The 19,002-nt window shown below is 42.0% G+C and overlaps 1 protein-coding gene across 1 annotated transcript in view; it reads right to left on the bottom strand.

Moving 5' to 3' along the window:
* GAN (gigaxonin) overlaps positions 1 to 19,002 on the bottom strand; it is a 66,090-nt gene that overhangs the window by 11,688 nt on the left and 35,400 nt on the right. The window contains exons 2-9 of the mRNA XM_023226876.1: positions 17,571 to 17,685; positions 14,782 to 15,132; positions 12,528 to 12,745; positions 12,196 to 12,317; positions 7,409 to 7,521; positions 5,448 to 5,597; positions 3,952 to 4,088; positions 3,586 to 3,714 (exon numbers count right to left, since the gene is read on the bottom strand). Coding sequence (XP_023082644.1) covers positions 3,586 to 3,714; positions 3,952 to 4,088; positions 5,448 to 5,597; positions 7,409 to 7,521; positions 12,196 to 12,317; positions 12,528 to 12,745; positions 14,782 to 15,132; positions 17,571 to 17,685 — 1,335 coding nt within the window. The remainder of the gene's footprint in view (positions 1 to 3,585; positions 3,715 to 3,951; positions 4,089 to 5,447; positions 5,598 to 7,408; positions 7,522 to 12,195; positions 12,318 to 12,527; positions 12,746 to 14,781; positions 15,133 to 17,570; positions 17,686 to 19,002) is intronic.

The following is a 19,002-nucleotide window of genomic DNA, read 5'->3' as shown; positions in this document are numbered from 1 at the left end:
GCGGGGCAGGGAAGGTGGGAAATGTGAAAAGTGCTACTGAGATTCAAAAAAGGACCAGACCTGGCAACTGATGAGTTGCAAAGTATAAGACAGAATTCAAGATGACTCCCTTTTTTGAGACACTCAGGCACTCAGGTTGGAGTGTAATGGCATGATCATGGTCCACTGCAGGTTTCACCACTTCTCAGGTTCAAATGATCCTTCTGCCTCAGCCTCCCGAGTAGCTGGGACCACAGGCACGGACCACTATGCTCAGCTCATTTTCGAATCTTCTGTAGAGACAAGGTGTCACTATGTTACTCAAGGTTGTCTTGAACTCCTGGGCTCAAGGGATCCTCCCATTTGGGTCTCCCAGAGTTCTGGGATTATAGGTGTCAGTCACTGTGCCTGGCCAAGATGACCCTTTTGTGAACATGGATGACTGGGAGGATAGTAGTGTTATTAACAGAACAGGGACACAAGGAACAGAAATAGAGAAACTGTCATTCTGGGCATATGACGCTGTTGCTCTGACTTGGTAATACTTTATGGCAATTTCTTTGCTTGCCTTTCAAGCAGTTTTGCTTTTATTCAGAAAAAGAGAAAAGAATAAGATATGGCCTTTTTTTCCCGGAAAGTTTTAACCTAAAAATAGGGAACAAAGACAGGAAAGACAAGAGATTACTTAAAAACAATTGACATGGTCTCCAATCGAATATGGACTGCTCATCCGGCAACCACAGTTTCCACGCTATGCCAGTGTAACACATTTGCATCTGATCTTTTAAGAAATAAACTACTCCTACATGTTGTTTTGTTCTATCAATAGTTATAGGAAAGCCTACATTTTAAAGTCAACCTAGTGTGGTAGTTGAAAAGGTGGATTCTGGGGCCAGAATGCCTGAGTTCAGATCCCGCCTCAGCTCCTTGCTCCTTGTGTGTCTGTGGGCACATCGCTCACCCTTTCTGTGCTGTGATTTCCTCATATGGAAAATAGGAATACTAACAGTACCCACATACACTTCAGAATGCTGTTCTGAAGATTAAATAAATACATGGCATTTGGTGTTGTGTGTTCAATGTTATCTAAACATGTTAGAATCTTACATTGATAAGATAAATTAACAGCTTTATTCTATTTACAAACACTGGAGAGCTTAGGAATAAGGAATTAAACATACATGAATTTTATTTGGAAGTGCTTTTATTTATCTATTTATTTATTTAGAGACGGGGTCTCACTTTGTTGCCCAGGCTAGAGTGCTGTGTCACAATCTCGACTCACTGCACCCTCCACCTCCTGGGTTCAACCAATTCTCATGCCTCAGCCTTCTAAGCAGCCAGGACTACAGGCGTGTGCCACTAGGCCTGGATAATTTTTTTTTTTTTTTTTTTGGTACTTTTAGTTAGAGACAGGGTTTCACCATGTTGGCCAGGCTGGTTTTGAACTCCTGGCCTCAAGTGATCCGCCTGCCTTGGCCTCCCAAAGTGTTGTGAATATAGGCTTGAGCCACTGCGCCTGGCCTGGAAGTGCTTTTAAATAGCAAAGAAGGAACAACAGTCTTATGTTTAATTATTATGAACTTAAAGCAAGTAATAGTTGTATTAAAAGCTTATCCACTACAAATATGTAACAACCTGATAGGCCAGGTGTTACATGAGCCACCACATGCCTGTAATCCCAGCACTTTGAGAGGCTGAGGCGGGCGGATTATGAGGTCAGGAGTTCGAGACCCACCTGGCCAACATAGTGAAACCTTGTCTCTACTGAAAATACAAAAATTAGCCGGGTATGGTGGTGCGCGCCGGTAGTCCCATCTACTCGGGAGGCCGAGGGGGAAGAATTGCTTGAACCCGGGAGGCAGAGCTTGCAGTACGCCGTGATCACGCCACTGCACTCTAGCCCGGGTGACAGAGCGAGACTCTGTCTCAAACAACAACAACAACAACAACAACAAAGACTTCATCCCTTGGGCCGCCAGCACTCCCAGTCATGTAACAAGGAAGGAAAAATGTAGACAAGCCTGAAAATCTGCCCCACCACAGCAAGTATCCTCTAAACTGCTCTCTAATAAACTTTCCTAAGATAGTCTATTCCTATAATTAGAAAAAAAGGCTATGCAAATATCTTAAATTTAAAATACAAGTTAGGTAGCATTTCCATGCATTTCCAGCATCTTCGTAACTGCTCACTGACTGCCTTAATCTAAAACAGCATGAAATTAAACATTATGTTATGGCACCCTCTTCTGGTAACATGACTGAACTACTCAAAATTATGTTTAGCACACCAATTTCCCCTTAGGATGTAAACATATCACCGCAATAAAAATACTGTCAGTGGTTACAATAAAATGCGTGAGGAAAGAGAGAAGACATCGAGAAGGATGTTATCGACTCTACAAGACATATGTGGCACTTTTCAGAGGTTTTAAGAATCTCGGACACCACACCTTAGCCACTGAATCAACATTATACTAAGTATCTGATACAAGCAGGTAGGATGTTGGAAGCCAGGATACAGAGCTGACGAAGGTGGACCTTGCCCTGAAGTTGCTTGCAGTTAACAGTCACAACCCCAGAGAGAGACCTGTCTGGAGTGCATGGGATCACAGATGAAGGGATTTAAATCAGAGTAGAAGGTGTGAGAAGGCTTTCTCTAGGTTTTGATAACTAAGCAGTTTTGAAAAACGCCAAGCTAACTGGATGCTCAGCAGGAAGGAAGCTTTTAGGCAAGAAGCAGCATACGAACACAGAGCTGAGACAATCATACTTGATTTCGCAGGGGAAAGTGGCTCAGTGTAAAGTATCCAGGTTAGTAGCAGAAAAAGCAAAGGCCATATCACAAAAGGCCACATATGCTAAGTTAAGGAGTTTATTTATTTATTCATTTATTTTTTTGAGATGGAGTCTCGCTCTACCGCCCAGCCTGGAGTGCAGTGGCCGGATCTCAGCTCACTGCAAGCTCCGCCTCCCAGGTTTATGCCATTCTCCTGCCTCAGCCTCCCGAGTAGCTGGGACTACAGGCGCCCGCCACCTCGCCCGGCTAGTTTTTTGTATTTTTTAGTAGAGACGGGGTTTCACGGTGTTAGCCAGGATGGTCTCGATCTCCTGACCTCGTGATCCACCCATCTCGGCCTCCCAAAGCGCTGGGATTACAGGCTTGAGCCACCGCGCCCCGCCTATTTATTTTTCTTTGGAGAACACAGGGACTTGTTACATGGCCCAGGCAAATTTCCAACTCCTGGGCTCAAGCAATCTTCAGTTTCTACCTCCCTAAATGTTGAGACTACGGGCGTGAGCCACCACGCCCAACAAGGTAAGGAGTTTTAAACTTTTTCCTAAAAGCTATAGGGAGCGAATAGATGATTTTAAGCAACTAAGTGTCAAGATCTGATCTACATATTAGAAACATTTTCTATTTAGAGACATTTTAAGTCACTAGCACTTGTGAAGTCACTGAATAAATACCTAGCATGCATTAGACATATCTCCTAAACCATAATTTAATAAAGTGACTGAAAACAAAACTAAACAAAGCTAAAATACAACTTTGAAAGCACAAAGAAAACGTTGCAGTAGCTACGTGAAACCATTCTTAGTTACCTTTTAAACTCGTCATGGTAGAACTCGGACTTGCAAGTTACCATCTCGCTACCCTGGGCGTCCTCACGACTTCGGACTCCCCCAAACACATACAGCTCCATAGCAACTCCACAGGCCACTGCTCCAAACCTGAAAGGCCACACACAGCGTATCAGGCACAAGCAGTACAACACGAGATCTCACTCCCGTGGTCCTCTTATGCTGGTTTAACTCTGCAGCATTACTACGTGGGCCTTCCTTTCTCAGGAAATGCCAAGTCAAAGAAAAGGTTACTCTGAAAGAAAAGAAGAAAACTCAGGCAGGGAAAGGGGCTCCAGACCCAGTGAAGAGCGAGGGAATCTACAAAGTCCACCCACATCCTTGTACCTCCTCTCTTTCAGTGGACATATGGCAGTCCATTGCTGGGTCCTGGGATCATAACACTCCACAGACTCAAACAGCTTTCCATAGGAGCCTCCACCCATGGCGTAGATTTTCTTTTTCATAGCTGCATAGCAGCCGATCTGAAAGTACAAAACAATGGTGGGGGAGAGGCAACATTTCTCATTCAGGTCAGGTGAATAGATATTAACCCGTCTGGGGCACACTTAAAGAGATTTAGGAAAGGGTTCGATTTCTTTTCTTTTTTATTGACATGGAGTCTCACTCTGTTGCCTGGGCTGGAGTGCAGTGGCCGGATCTCAGCTCACTGCAAGCTCCGCCTCCCGGGTTCATGCCATTCTCCTGCCTCAGCCTCCCGAGTAGCTGGGACTACAGGCGCCTGCCACCTCGCCCAGCTAGTTTTTTTGTATTTTTTAGTAGAGACAGGGTTTCACTGTGTTACCCAGGACGGTCTCGATCTCCTGACCTCGTGATCTGCCCGTCTCGGCCTCCCAAAGTGCTGGGATTATAGGCTTGAGCCACCGAGCCCGGGGGAAAGGGTTTGATTTCTAACAGTAAAACAATGGTGCTTTTCAGTATTACAACACCAGACTTAAAAAAGGGAAGAGCAAAGTAAGACACATATTGTTAACCTTCCGTAAAGGAGCTTACTCCATCTGACATTATTTCACTAAGTGAAAGAAGTTCAAAAGCCTCATTTTTATTCATTTATTTTATTTATCAGATACAGGGTCTCGTTCGGTTGCCCTGGCTGGAGTGCAGTGGTGCCATCACAGTTCACTGCAGCTTCAAACTCCTGGGCTCAACAGATCCTTCCGCCTCAGCCTCCTGGGTAGCTGGGACTACAGGTGCCCACCACTGTGCCTGGCTAACTTTACTAAAAACTTGTTTGTAGAGATGGGGGATTGCTTCAGCCTAAGAGTTCAAGACCAGCCAGGGCAACATGGTGAAACCCTATCTCTACTGAAAAAAACAAAAATTAGCTGGATGTAGTGGTGCACACCTTTTGTCTCAGCCATTCAGTAGGCTGAGGTGGGAGGATCGCTTGAGGCAGAAAGAGTTTGCAATGAGCCAAGATGGCGCCACTGCACTCTAACCGGGGCAACAGAGTGACACCCTGTCTCAAGAAAAAAAGGAAAGAGAGAGAAAGAGAGCGAGAGAGAAAGAGAGGGAAAGACAGAAAGAAAACAGGTTGGGAAGATGTGGCTGCTGCACCATTTGTGCAACTCAAATGTGGAGATTGGCACACAGTGGTGCTGCACAGGGCCCACCACCAGGGTAAACTCTCACACACGCCCACTTTCCTATCTTGGTGTGTGGCTGATGACAGGGAAGGCAAACTACCAATAAAGGTAGACTTCTATAAAGTTAATTCTTTTAACACTATCAGTTACATTAAAGGTTTATTCAGGATATGAAGACACATTAAGTTTAAAATCCAATGTGTACACAAACCAGTTACCACAAAATGCGGTCCTCACCTTTCTGACCATGGTCAAATCAGGTTGCTTTGTCCAGGTTTTAGAATAAATATCGTAACACTCCATGGAAATCAGCTCCTTTTCACCATCCTCTCCTCCCAAAATGTACAGCATCCCATCTATCTCCACAATTCCGAAGTTATGTCTTGCCTGAAACGACATCAGCGATCTCTGAACACACAAGGCCAATGATCATATTAAAAGCTAATATTCATATACTTAATAAAAATTAGAGAGACATAAAGATGGCAACAATAGACAACAATAGACACTGGGGACTCCTAGAGCAGGGAGGCAGGGAGGGGAGCAAAGGCTGAAAAACTAACTATTGGGTACGATGCTCAGTACCTGGGAGACTGGATTAATTTTACTGCAAACCTCAGCATGATGCAATATACACACGTAACAAACCTACACATGTAGTTTTATACCTACCCTGAGTATAAAATAAAACTTGGAATTATTATTATTATTTTTTTTGAGATGGAGTCTCGCTCTGTCGCCCAGGCTGGAATGCAGTGGCCGGATCTCAGCTCACTGCAAACTCCGCCTCCCGGGTTTATGCCATTCTCCTGCCTCAGCCTCCCAAGTAGCTGGGACGACAGGCGCCCGCCACCTTGCCCAGCTAGTTTTTTGTATTTTTTAGTAGAGACGGGGTTTCACCGTGTTAGCCAGGATGGTCTCGATCTCCTGACCGTGTGATCCGCCCGTCTTGGCCTCCCAAAGTGCTGGGATTACAGGCTTGAGCCACTGCACCCGGCTGGAATTATTTTTAAAAATTAGAGAAATCTCTTTTTCCCAGTGTCCCAGCTGGAAGTAACACGTTCAAAACCATTTCTCCGATAATGCTTCTTAAAGATATCTGGCTTCTCTAGCAGCCCCCTCTTCCAGCACAACAGCCAGAGAGGCCAAAGTCATCTCTCTAAACAAGGTTATGAAATACATGGTGAGTTCCTCAGAAGATCCTCACTTTTTTTTTTTTGAGACGGAGTCTCGCTCTGCCGCCCAGGCTGGAGTACTGTGGCCGGATCTCAGCTCACTGCAAACTCCGCCTCCCGGGTTCAGGCCATTCTCCTGCCTCAGCCTGCTGAGTAGCTGGGACTACAGGCGACCGCCACCTCGCCCGGCTAATTTTTTGTATTTTTTAGTAGAGATGGGGTTTCACCGTGTTAGCCAGGATGGTCTCGATCTCCTGACCTCGTGATCCGCCCGTCTCGGCCTCCCAAAGTGCTGGGATTACAGGCTTGAGCCACCGCGCCCGGCCAAAATCCTCACTTTTTAACCCATAATAGCTCACAAAAAGAAAATGAACTGTTACCTCTGGTTCAATACAATTATTTTTGCATAGCAATGGGCAGTGTTTTCAAGTTGACGTGGGAAAGGCTGGTATTGACCAGGGCAGAAAGGGCTGCGGAGGACAGGGTCAGGCCAAGGCTATCTGGGATCACAGAAGCCCTAGGTGTTTCATGTCCGTTTGTCAATGAATATTTACGTAGTGAACCCTATGTGCCAAGCACGATTCTAGGGCTGAAAATGAAACACTGACCAGAACACACGTAATTCTCTGCCATCAAAGAGCTTATGTGAAAAACTTCAAAATGCCTGGTCCATGAGATGGTTAGACGTGGTATGAAGACAGGGACAGGAGAGCTAAGAGGCAGGAGGGAGGCCCGCTGAGAAGGTGCTGCGAGGAGGGGGCAGGCCACGCTGGCATCTGCACAGGGCAGGAGAAATGGGAAGGCCGGGGCGAGAGCATTCCTGGAAGATTTCAGAAACTGAAGGAGGCCAGAATGAGTGAGGGCCAGGAAGGGGAGGAGAGACGGGCACTAGAAGGAGAGGTTGGAGCAAATGAGGCGGGGGCTTGGCAGGGCTGCTGTTTCTTCCCTGAACTCAGACACAAAACAAACAGAAGTGCTAAGGGGAAAGAGAAACACATCAAACAAACCGAACCAGTGTTTTACCTCGTTCATGGGCGGCAATGCTGTCCAGGTATTTGCATCTGGATCATACTTTTCTCCCGAGCTAAGAGTCTGCTTATTTTCGTCTTGGCCCCCGAATACAAACAAAAATCCTTCTGCAAAGATCAAAGGAAACACAAGAAATATGAAATGTGAGCCTTCAACACCCATAAATGCCATAGAATATATAGAAACAGCATCTGAAGAAACTCTCTGACGACAACCATGTTCTCTTTGGATTCAGGACTTTTATTACATCCCATTGGATTCTTGGTGATGGAGCCCAACCTGTGACTCACTTTGACCATTTCGCTTTACTCATTACTGTCTTTGAGTGGATTTTCACCACCCTACGATGAAAAAGGAAGCCTGACGTCACCCATTCAGTCACCAGCCAGCTCTGGGCCATGTCAGTTCATCTCTTCCACTCCCTCCCAGCTTCTGGGATTCTCATACAACATCTGCACCACAGCGCACATCTGTTCATTCAAAACTCCAGGAATACCCAGATCTGAAGCACCTGTGTGCACTTTCTATTCAAAACAGGATCTAAGAGCAACTGAACTTCCGATTTCATGTAATGGTGTACTAGGTTATTCTTCTGCAAAAAACACTTAATTTGCTGGATAAAACATTTAAAAAATAATCTTAGCTGGGTGGTAGTGGCTCACATCTATAATCTCAGCACTTTTGGAAGCCAAGGTACACGGATTGCTTGACCCCAGGAGGTTCAAGACCAGCCTGGGCAACATAGCAAGACCTCATCTCTACAAAAGGTAATGAAATTAGCCAGACATTGTGGTATTTGCCTATAGTCTCAACTACTTAGGAGGCTGAAATGGGAGGCCCACTTGAGCCCAGGAGTGTGAGGCTGAAGTGGGCCGTGATCATGCCACTGCACCCCAGCCTGGGCAACAGAGTGAGATCTTGTCTCAAAAATAACAACAATAATCTTCTTAGAAGAGGAGAAGCCAACAAAATAACAAGGCAAAACTGAGGGGAAAATTAGGACCTACAGAGGTTACCAAGCATGAAAACCATTTTACTCTGAGGGCATTTCCAATCTAGGAAAATCTAAACCTTTTGTCCTCGGGATGAAAAAGACAGACGTTTAAGCTCCAGGTCCACAGAAAATGTGGCTTCTGGCAGGAGATCCTCTCCAAAGTTCTACACTGTCAGGATGAAGGCCAACCAGAATTCGTACTCAGATTTAAACCTCTTTGCTATCTGGGAAATCATAAGCCTTGAACTTAATTTACAGTTAATACCAAATTAGTAGTGTTTTCAGGCAACCGGCAGAGACAAATGCAAAACTTCTGTAGAAGAAAGGACCTTAATCTAAGCCTTAGATTCTAACATCCCAGGACATGTAAGGCAGAAAGTTACGGCTACAAATAATTTTTTTCGATTTTTTTTTTCAGCCAGTCTCGCTCTGTTGCCCAGGCTGGAGGGCAGTGGTGCGATCACAGCTCACTGCAACTTCTGCCTCCTGGGTTCAAGCAATTCTCCTGCGTCACCCTCCTGAATATCCGGGATTACAGGCACATGCCACCACACACCCAGCTACTTTTTGTACTTTTAGTAGAGACGGGGTTTCACCATGTTGGTCAGCTGATTTCAAACTCCTGACCTCAAGTGATCCACCCGCCTAAGCCTCCAAAAGTGCTGGGATTATAGGCATGAGCTGCACCCGGCTGCTACATATAATGTTTAATAAAATGAGCAGCATCCAGCCACAGATATCGGACATAACAAATATTAGACTCTAAGAAAAGACCAGCAGAAGCACATCATAGGAAATAGACTTGCAAAGCGTTCAAATATTATAGTAACCAGAAAGATGATTTTTTCAAGTTGGATGATGAAGAATAAAGTCTAAAATTTATTTTAAAAAGAAAGATAATTTAAACAAATGCTTATCATGTTTAAAAAATAAAAATTAACTTCAAGATAACTCCAGTAACAGGAACTACAGAAATAAGAGTGGATTTGAAGGTAATTAAGTTATTCTCCTGTAAAAAGACAAAAACTTGTAGAAATTTTTAAAAAAAATCAGTGGATAAATTTAATGGCAGATTCGTCACAGTTAAGGAGAAAAGTCATTGAGTAGAAGATAAATCAAAAGATAATAATCAAGAGAACAGCACAGTGAGACAAAAAGATGGAAAACAGTAAGAAAATTTTAAATACACACCAGAGAAAAGATTTTTTAGACTCGCCACTGACTTAACAACAATGGAAGCTAGAAGTCAGGGGAATGACTTCAATGTGCTGAAAAATAATAAATACCAAGCTGAAATGCTATACTCAGCAAAAATATTCATTACGAATGAAGACAAAATAATGACATTCGCAGGCAATCAAATCTGAATGTTGTCCACTAAAAGACCCATATTTAAGGAAATTCAAAAGGATGAACTTCAGAGAGAAGGGAGATGATCCCAGGTGGAAAGTCTAAGGAGTTAAGAAGGAGGAACAAAGAAAGTGGCAAATCTAAATGAACACTATCCATCTATCTACCTGCCTGCCTTCCTATCTATCAATCAATCATCTATCTGCCTACCTACGTTTCTGTCCATCCATCCATCCATCCATCCATCCATCCATCCATCCATCCATCCATCCATCCATCCAACACATATCAAAAAAACACATATTGTGTATATAGTAGCTCCCCCTTATGTGAAGTTTTGGTTTCTGTGGTTTTATCACCCATGATCAACTCAGTCTGAAAATAGGTGAGTTCAGTAAAGTAAGATATTTTGAGAGAGAGACCACATTCACAAAACTTTTATTACAGTATATTGTTATCGTTGTTTTATTATTAGTTATTGTTGTTAATCTTTTACTGTGCCAAACTTAAAAACTTTATCATGGGTATGTATGTACAGTAAAAACACACAGTATGTACAGGGTTCAGCAGTATCTATGGTCTCAGGCATCCACTGGGGGGGTCTTGGAATGCATCCCTCATGGATAAGGATGATCTACTGTACATATTTATTAGTAATAATGTATTTTAATACTACAAGAGTGTGGAACATGGAAAATGAAGAAAAACTATTCTGAAGAGAACACAGGTACTGACTAACTTTGGACTTTGCTAATTTAAGACAGGCTGTAATTTCTAAGGTAATCTTCCTAAAGGACTATTAATAAGAATGTAAATTCCAACCTGGTAGAGAAGAAAAATTGAATGACAAGAAACAGTCAAAATCAATTTTTAAAAGGCCAAAAAAAAAAAAAAAAAAAGAAACAATGCAGGTTGGATAAATCGAAGGACCTCTTCATTCACTCACTTCCGTTTCCGTCAATTCCACCGTACACACTTGCTCCTTCCATTGCTGGGTTTCTGAAACACTAATCCCTCTGGGAAATTTTCAAAAATTAGTGATATAGGAGCCTTTGTGACAGGTGTGTATGTGTGAAAATTATGAATATGTGTATATATTTTGGAGGGAAATGTAAGGGAGCTAATTCTGAGACGATGCAACAGAGACACTAGACCTACATCCTGCAGGCTACACTACTCTGTCCAGCTCTTCATTATTGACAATAACTTGAATAATTTCGAGACTCATAAAAAGACTCCACTTCTATACTATGGTAGAGCCTTGGCCATTTGTATGATACAGAATGGTAAAGTATAGCTTTAAAAATGTTATAGCCTGGGCAACATAGCAAGATCCCATCTCTAAAAAGAAAAATAAAATAAAAAATACATTTTTAAAGATAATGTTGCTGGGGAAAGACAATTAAATAAGGACTGCAGGAGGGCTGCTGACCATAATTAGAATGATGTGAGATGATGCTTCTCAGGTGGACAAGGGGGCAGGACCATGGCAAAAAGAAAGGCAGCCAGCAAAGGCAATGCCTCAATGGCTATCTTTTCTATCACCTCCTTAATGGAGAGCTTTGGATAAAGTAGAGCAGTTTTCAAACTTGTAAAGGTCAAGTAAAACATTTTCTGTAGTAAATAACTTTAAGCCATTGCCTATTTAAGTAGCATTTCCTAAAGTCTCATAACTTCTTCTTCTTCTTTTTTTTTTTTTTTTGAGACAGGGTCTTATTCTATCACCCAGGCTAGAATGCAGTGGTGTGATCACAGCTCACAGCAGTCTCAATCTTCTGGGCTCAAGAGATTCTCCCACCTCAGCCTCCCAAGTAGCTGGGACCACAAGTGCATGGCCATCATTCCTGGCTAATTTTTTTGATCTTTAGTAAGGACAGTTGTCTCTCCTACGTTGTCCAGGCTGGTCTTGAACTCCTGGGTTTAAGTGATCCTCTCACTTTAGCCTCCTAAACTGCTGGGATTAGAGGTGTGAGCCACTGTGCCCAGCCTTATGTAACATATTTCATATAGTTACATATTGTAATTGTAAGCTGCATGAATTTCAAAGATGGGACTACCACGGTGCAAAGAAATGCTGTGTTCCAGGTGCAGCCCTCCAGCTACTTAGTGGTACAGCCCTCCAGCTACTTAGTGGTACAGCCTTCCAGCTACTTAGTGGTAAGCCTCACTGAAGTTTGCTCTCCTGACATGAAGTCATCAAGTAATTGCTCCTCCAGCAGTTGTGAAAAGCAGCTACGTGCTGAAGATTTGCGGAGAATAAGGACTGACAGAAGATATGGTTTTCCTAACCACGGTCTCAAAAGCTAGAACTACACTAAAAATGTCACGTAGAGATAATAAAGTTGTATCTTTAAAAGGCTCTGAGTCATTCTGTAAAACCTTGAGATTACACATTACTTGATCTGGTGTTTAAGGAAAATTTGCCACAGAACGGTACCTGCTGAGAGAACTCCATGGTTAATTCTCGGCATGCTTAAAGGGGCCAGTTCGATCCAAAGCTGCCTGTTAGGGTCATAGAGAGGGCACATGCATCGCATCGCTGCTGTGGGTTTCCGTGAACTAAGGAAGTAAATAATGGATCAGTAGTTAATGTGCTTTGTACAGTTCTTTTTATAAGTAACCATCACTAGTTTTAGTGCACTAAAGAATATTTAACACATTTAAAAAATCGAATGTAATTATGCTTTAGATACTGAAAAACATCATGAATTCTTGTTTACATGGAACTACCTCTTCCCATATACCACTTTTCAAACAACTCATACTTACACCCTCTCTTCTCCACCAACAGTCACGATGCACTCGGAGTAGCCCCGGGGTTTGAAGTTGGCCAGCATCGCCTCTCCTTGCTGTGGCTGGCTGAGCGGTATATTGCTACACTCTTTGACAATTTCTCGTACTAATGGTTCACTCAGCATCTGTTCCCGTAAATAACTGGAGTCCAACCCTGAAACCCACAGAGCTGACATAACATCCTTCATGTGGACCTGCAGAAGAGGGAAGAAAGATGGGGCGAAAACAATGGAAAACGCATCATTTTTAGAATCTACATTTTCCACCTCATGGAAAACAAACTGTTAACACTCAGGTTATTACCAGGCAAGTGAGACACATCGGTCCTGCTGGAACATCTTCTCCTGGCCCTGACTGTCTACTGCCCACAGGCTTAATAAGTAAAAGTTTAATTTTTAAAAATCATTAGTTTATTTGAGGTATCACTGTAAAGTTTCAAGCAGCTTCCATTATACCTTAAAGAAGTCCCATTTCCATAGGAAAAGAGAGGGAAAAAACCAGCTACAATTTGCTTTCTTTCACACATTTGGATGTGCCGTAAGTTAAATCATGTTTATACAAACATTATATGCAGTAATAGCTCGATACAATGTGGTAAACTTAGATAACATATCAACATTAATATTATAAGAAAAATATACAAAAGCCAAAGTTTAAAAAAATCCTGAGTACTATATAATCATTTCTGCAGTAATTACTGTTCAGAAATATCTAACACGACTAATATAAATTATATCCGTTTACTGCTCAATCACTAAATTTGAACCAACTGACTAAAGTACTTTACAAATGTAAAATAAAACTGTGAGTTTTAAAAATCAACTGTCTTTACAGCATGAAGTTTAAATTGACCAAAGGACAAAGAACTGCCTCATTTCCCCAGCAACCAGCCAACCTTAAGCATCTCCCTTGCTTTAAGGCAAGAAGAGGGCAGGATGGAAGCTGGCGAGGAGCAGCATATCCCACTGTGGTCTTGGTGAGTAGGAGCACATTGGAAATTTTTCTAATTTTTCTACCTCCTTTACCAATTTCCCCAACTAACATGGAGAACAGAACACTACCTGTCCTTACCTGTCCCAATTAAAACTAATACTACAAATATAGTTTCTAAATATACATACTTCCGGGCTTACAGAATTAAAAAAATTATGTTAATCATCAAAACTTAATAGTCGAGTTTTAACTTACAAGAACAATTAACAGTACAATTATACATTTTGAGGTCCATTCTCTAACACCTAATATATTTCTTATTTTGAAAACACTAATTGGAGCTAGTGTCTTATTTATAATAATCAGACTTAAAGTCCTGGCTGGGCATGGTGGCTCACACTTATAATCCCAGCACTTTGGGAAGCTGGGGTGGGAGGACTGCTTGAGCACAGGAGTTTGAGACCAGCCTGGGCAACACAGCGAGACCCTGTCTCTACAAATATCAAACAATTAGCTAGGCATGGTGGCACACACCTACGGTCCTAGCTACTCGGAGGCTGAGGTGGGAAGATCACTTCTTCCAGGAAGGTTGGGACTGCACTGAGCTACGATCGTGCCACTCTGGCTGCTGCACTTCAGCCTGGGAGAAAGACTGAGACTCTCTGCCCCACAAAACCCTCAAGTCCTGTGATTCTGCTCCTTCCTCCAAGGTATTCACAATTTGGATCTAGAGGCTGATATTCTTTAAGACCGTCTTTCCAGGCTGTCACTCCCAGAACCTTCCCTCTCAAAACTGCACTGCCACACAAACTCCAGAGCTTGCCTGCTTTCTCCTGCGTGGTGTCAATCACACCTGAAGCTCCTCAGGCCCATGCCCCTCCACCCCTGCCAGCGCTCCACGTGCCACCCCCCTGCCTGCTGCAGGCACCTGAGGCCTGGCAGAGGTTAGCCTAGTGATGTAGTAGGTCAGGAAGCTGAGAGCCAGGGTGGGGATACTGCATTTCTATAATCTCCAGCTTGAGCTTGAAATGTATTTTCCCATTAAAAACAACATACAAAGGATATTACACTCCTTACAAGGGTTAATATTTTCACTGATCTATTGTGTGGCATGGGCTTTTACAGACTGGTCTCAAAAACCAACTGCTTTTATGATATAGGAAAACATGTTTTACAGGTATCTTTTAGATTGCTGCTTTGTAAGTCTTTCATGTTGAAGAAGAAAAATAAAACAACTATAACTGTAATTAAAAAGAAATAAAAAGGCAAATTTGACCATGTTATAAATGACAGGTACCTTTCTTATTTCTGTATCATGTGCTATCCATCGAATTACTGCTTCAAAGACGTATCTCTCATTGCCAACGTTTAACTTCTCAAGAGAAATCACTTCTTTAAGCTTTTGAGGACTCAGTTCTAAGAATTCTTCCGTGCTGCTGACATCTCGGAAATGAGTCTCCAGGTATTCTGTGGCAAGGTAATGAACGTGATGGAGGCAGTAATGTAGCGCAAAGTCACGGATACCGATACAGTTCTCAGCAGCAATGCAGCCTTCCAAAAACTCACAGCACAGGGTTTTAAGGTCTGTCAGTAGTAGCAGGTCTGCTGCCTGAACAACATCTTGGATTGTATCTTCATTTAGCCTGATCTAAAAAAGTAGCATAATTATCTTATATTTGAATGTGTACATTTAAAACCCAAACCACTAATCTATTAGTTTGGGCCACATGAAATTTCCATTTATTTTAGATCAAAGATAATCGAATACTGGCAATTTCATATGGTTTAACCCAGCATTTTTTTTTTTTTTTCCCGAGAGTTGGAAGGCACCAACATAAGCAAATGTGTGCTTGGTTAACTTTCCCCAGCTCTGCCCTTGCTGTACCAATGTCAACCACCAACAACCCTTCTAGGGTAAACCGTCCATGTTGCTCACTTCTGTAATTCAGAGAAAAACCTTAATGACTCAAATGCTTGGGAAATGGAAAGTTCTACATTCTATGGTAAAGTCAACATGATTAAGTACCAGCATCAGAACTGATGAAAATCTTGCCTCCCAACCTACGAAGTTCACCCTTCTGCTTTTGGCATGCTAACCTGAATGTTACCCCTTGAAAGGAGAAAGGGTTTACAGTGTTTCAGAAGCCTCATTCCACATCCCAAAACACTGTACGCAGTGCAGTTTGGTTCACAGATAGATACATTTAGGTCTCAAAACTACTTTTTGGAATAAATCCGTAATACAAGGGTGTTTTTAGTTTTTTTTCTTCTCATTATGAACATCTACTTTTCCTTAATTTTCTTCAATTTTCTGACTAACGCTTCTTTCTCCACCCACTTCACAGTGTTCCAAAGCATCCAGAAAGAAACAGTTCTCCAAAATATTGTCACAGTCCTAAGTGGACGACCCCAAAGCATGGGCACTTCACCTACATTCGCAAATGCAAGGGAGACTTCATGAAGAGTACAGCAAGAAACATTTTTATATTTTACACTTTTTGTACCACAGATTTTTAAAAAAGTATAATTGCCAATCGTCTTAGAAACTGAACAACAAAAATGTGGAAAGTAGTATGTTGAGTAAGCCACAAGTAGGGGAAAACGTTCCATTTATATGACATTACATTTAGCCACAAGACAGCAGGCAGCTGTAGACTCTTCAAATATAGGCACGTGAAAAAAAACACTGAATTGCATTTCAATAAAACAAAACTGCCAATTCAGGAGTTTGTTATAATTTACATTGCAACTATCATTTTAAATTTATATTGGAAACAAATCACAGAAGTCAATCCGTAAATAAGGTTTCAAGTTTCAAATCCAAGTCTGAACATGATAGGCTCTTACTGGCTTATAACTCATTATACTAATAACTGCTGCTGGACTGACTTTACAAGTTGGACCAGACGTTGGTCTTAGGCCTGGTTTTGTGATGCTACAGAGTATCTCCGGGCTGTCCCCAAGTTAACTTAAATTCATTTACTTTTAACAATCATCCATGTACATACCCACCCCCTAGTGTTGAGAGAAGAGAGAAAGCATGAAATCAAACCAAAAGCTTCAAAAAGGATGAGAATCACTGCATTTAACTCTGGACAGAATGAATATATTTAGACAAAGAAAGCAATACATTCAGAATACTTAGAAAATATGTAGGAGAAACAGCCCCTACAGAAAGGAAAACAAGAGGGATGAAGAAGGAATAAAGGAGAGAGTAGGGAACAAGATCTCAGAAAGAATAAAGATGAAATGCATTCTCACACAGCAAAGGTAAGATGCATTGACCTCTTCCTTCGGTTAAAAAAAACCCAAAAAACAAAAAACAAAAAAAATAACTAGCCCTGATTCATATGGAAGATTTTTCTTGAGTCCTCATGCTATGCTTGAAATCACATCATGGGGAATGGGTAGTCGGAGGAGGGCAAAGGAAAAGAAAGAAGTCTGATCGCTTATCATTTTCCTCCCTGGGTATCACAAAGCCTCCAGAAGTTCAAGTGGACATGGAGAGGAAAGGGACATCAGGAAGAGAGAATGAGGGTGGGGCAGGGATTTGGGTACTCCTGAGGCAACAGGACCAGGGCATCGTGAATAAGCTGCTTGTCGTTTCTATCAGTCCTCTTTCTCTGGGAACGATCTACAAGGAACTCTCTATCTCTACCAAATAATCCATAACGCCCCAGGAAGTTCCTATTTCCATGCTATGGAGACAAAACAAGTTTTGTATCCCCAGTCGTGTGGATACAAAGCAAGACTGGATTTGGGATTCCAAAGCAAAAACCAAAAAGACAGCAGTCAAGGCAGCATCCCATGTTCTTTAATATCTCATATGAGAAGGTGGAGCTCAGAATGGTAGCAACAAACTGGGATTTGGTTCTAAGATCTTACTTCGTCTGCTTCTCTAGGAGCAGAGCCATGGAAGAACACACATGGGATGCCATTACCAGCAGGAGATGTCAGTCAATGCACACAGTGACAGAAGATGAAGATGACAGTGCTACTTTGTCATATAATGGATGAAAGGAGACCCTCACCCTGAGCTTGAGAAGCCTCTACTTTAGGTCTTCCTTCCTTTGTTTCTCATCATACCTGCCCACTGAAGATGTAATCCAGGATCTCTCTCATAACCATTACCGATATCCCTTCAAGTTCAATCTTATAAGTTGATCCATCATCTTTTGGAGGATTATAGTTTAACTTTGTCCTAAGAAAGGGAAAAAAATGTAAAATTTCTATGAAAGAACAGAAATAGCTATAAATATTTATGTACTCAATACTCTATAACGTATAAGATACTTATCAGTACATGCATCCCCACCTAGAAAATTTAGTTGGTTAACTTTAGGTCTATGTATTTTTATAACTTTCAACTACAAAATATTGGTCCCAGGATCCCAAATGCTACTTCTTAAAAAACAAAAACAAAACAGATGAGCAAAGAACTAAGATCCACATGACCATGAATCTGTATTTCACCTTGGAAATCTCAGTCCCTTTAGGCTTATTTTCTAATAGACTGAATAACCTAATTAATCTTCAATAATGTAACAAGGACTCCACAAACCTGCCATCCAAAAGCTAAGACCTTGTCAATAGCCTGCTTCTAACCAGATGGTCTTCCCCACCAATCCACTCCTCTGCTTCCACCATTGGAAGTAACCATTATCCTAAATCCTATGCTCAATTTTTCCTTGCTTTATTACTGCATCCATGAAATAGATATTTTAACTTTTAAGGTGTTTCATAATTTATTAATCATCCATTTTTTATTGTTGTTTTAAAAAGATGACTTAAAGTTTACAGAGGTGTGCATATCACACTAGTTCTTTTGTTCCTTCTGCCGTGCAATACTCCACTTTCCTTTTAATCGGCATCTGGGGTTGTCTCCAGGTTTTTGATACTGTGAACCGTGATGCTTTGACTATTAATGCATATGACTCTTTTGTACTAGGATAAATACTTTTTTGTCTGGGTGCAGTGGCTCACGCCTCTAATCCCAGCACTTTGGGAGGCTGAGGTGGGTGGATCACTTGAGGCCAGGGGATCGAGGCCAGCCTGGCCACCATGGTGAAACCCCATCTCTACTAAAAATGCAAAAATTGACTGGGAGCAGTGGTGGTGCACGCCTGTAATCCCAGCTACTCAGGAGGCTGAGGCACGAGGATAGCTTGAACCTGGAAGTAGAGGTTGCAGTAAGCTGAGATAACGCCGCTGCACTCCAGCCTAGGTGACAAAGCAAGACTCTGCCTCAAAAAAAAAAAAAAAAAAAAATTTCCCTTGGGTCTACTCCGGGGAGTAGAATTATGCTAACTTATTCTCCATAGTAGGTGGCGCAGTTTACAGCCTCATATACTATGTATGTGTAAGAGCATCTGTTGATTCATAAACTCCACAACATTTCAGTCTGTCACACTTCTTAAGTTTTGTCAATTGAAGAAGTGAAATATGGTATCTCACTGTGGTTGTCATCTGCATTCTCTTACTAGCCACGTGCTGAACATCTCTTTGTATGTTTGTGGCC

Source organism: Piliocolobus tephrosceles, chromosome 17, assembly GCF_002776525.5.
Source record: "Piliocolobus tephrosceles isolate RC106 chromosome 17, ASM277652v3, whole genome shotgun sequence".
Taxonomy (NCBI): Eukaryota; Metazoa; Chordata; class Mammalia; order Primates; family Cercopithecidae; genus Piliocolobus; species Piliocolobus tephrosceles.
Note: the sequence above shows the minus strand (reverse complement) of the source record. Positions and strands in the feature narration are given on the sequence as shown.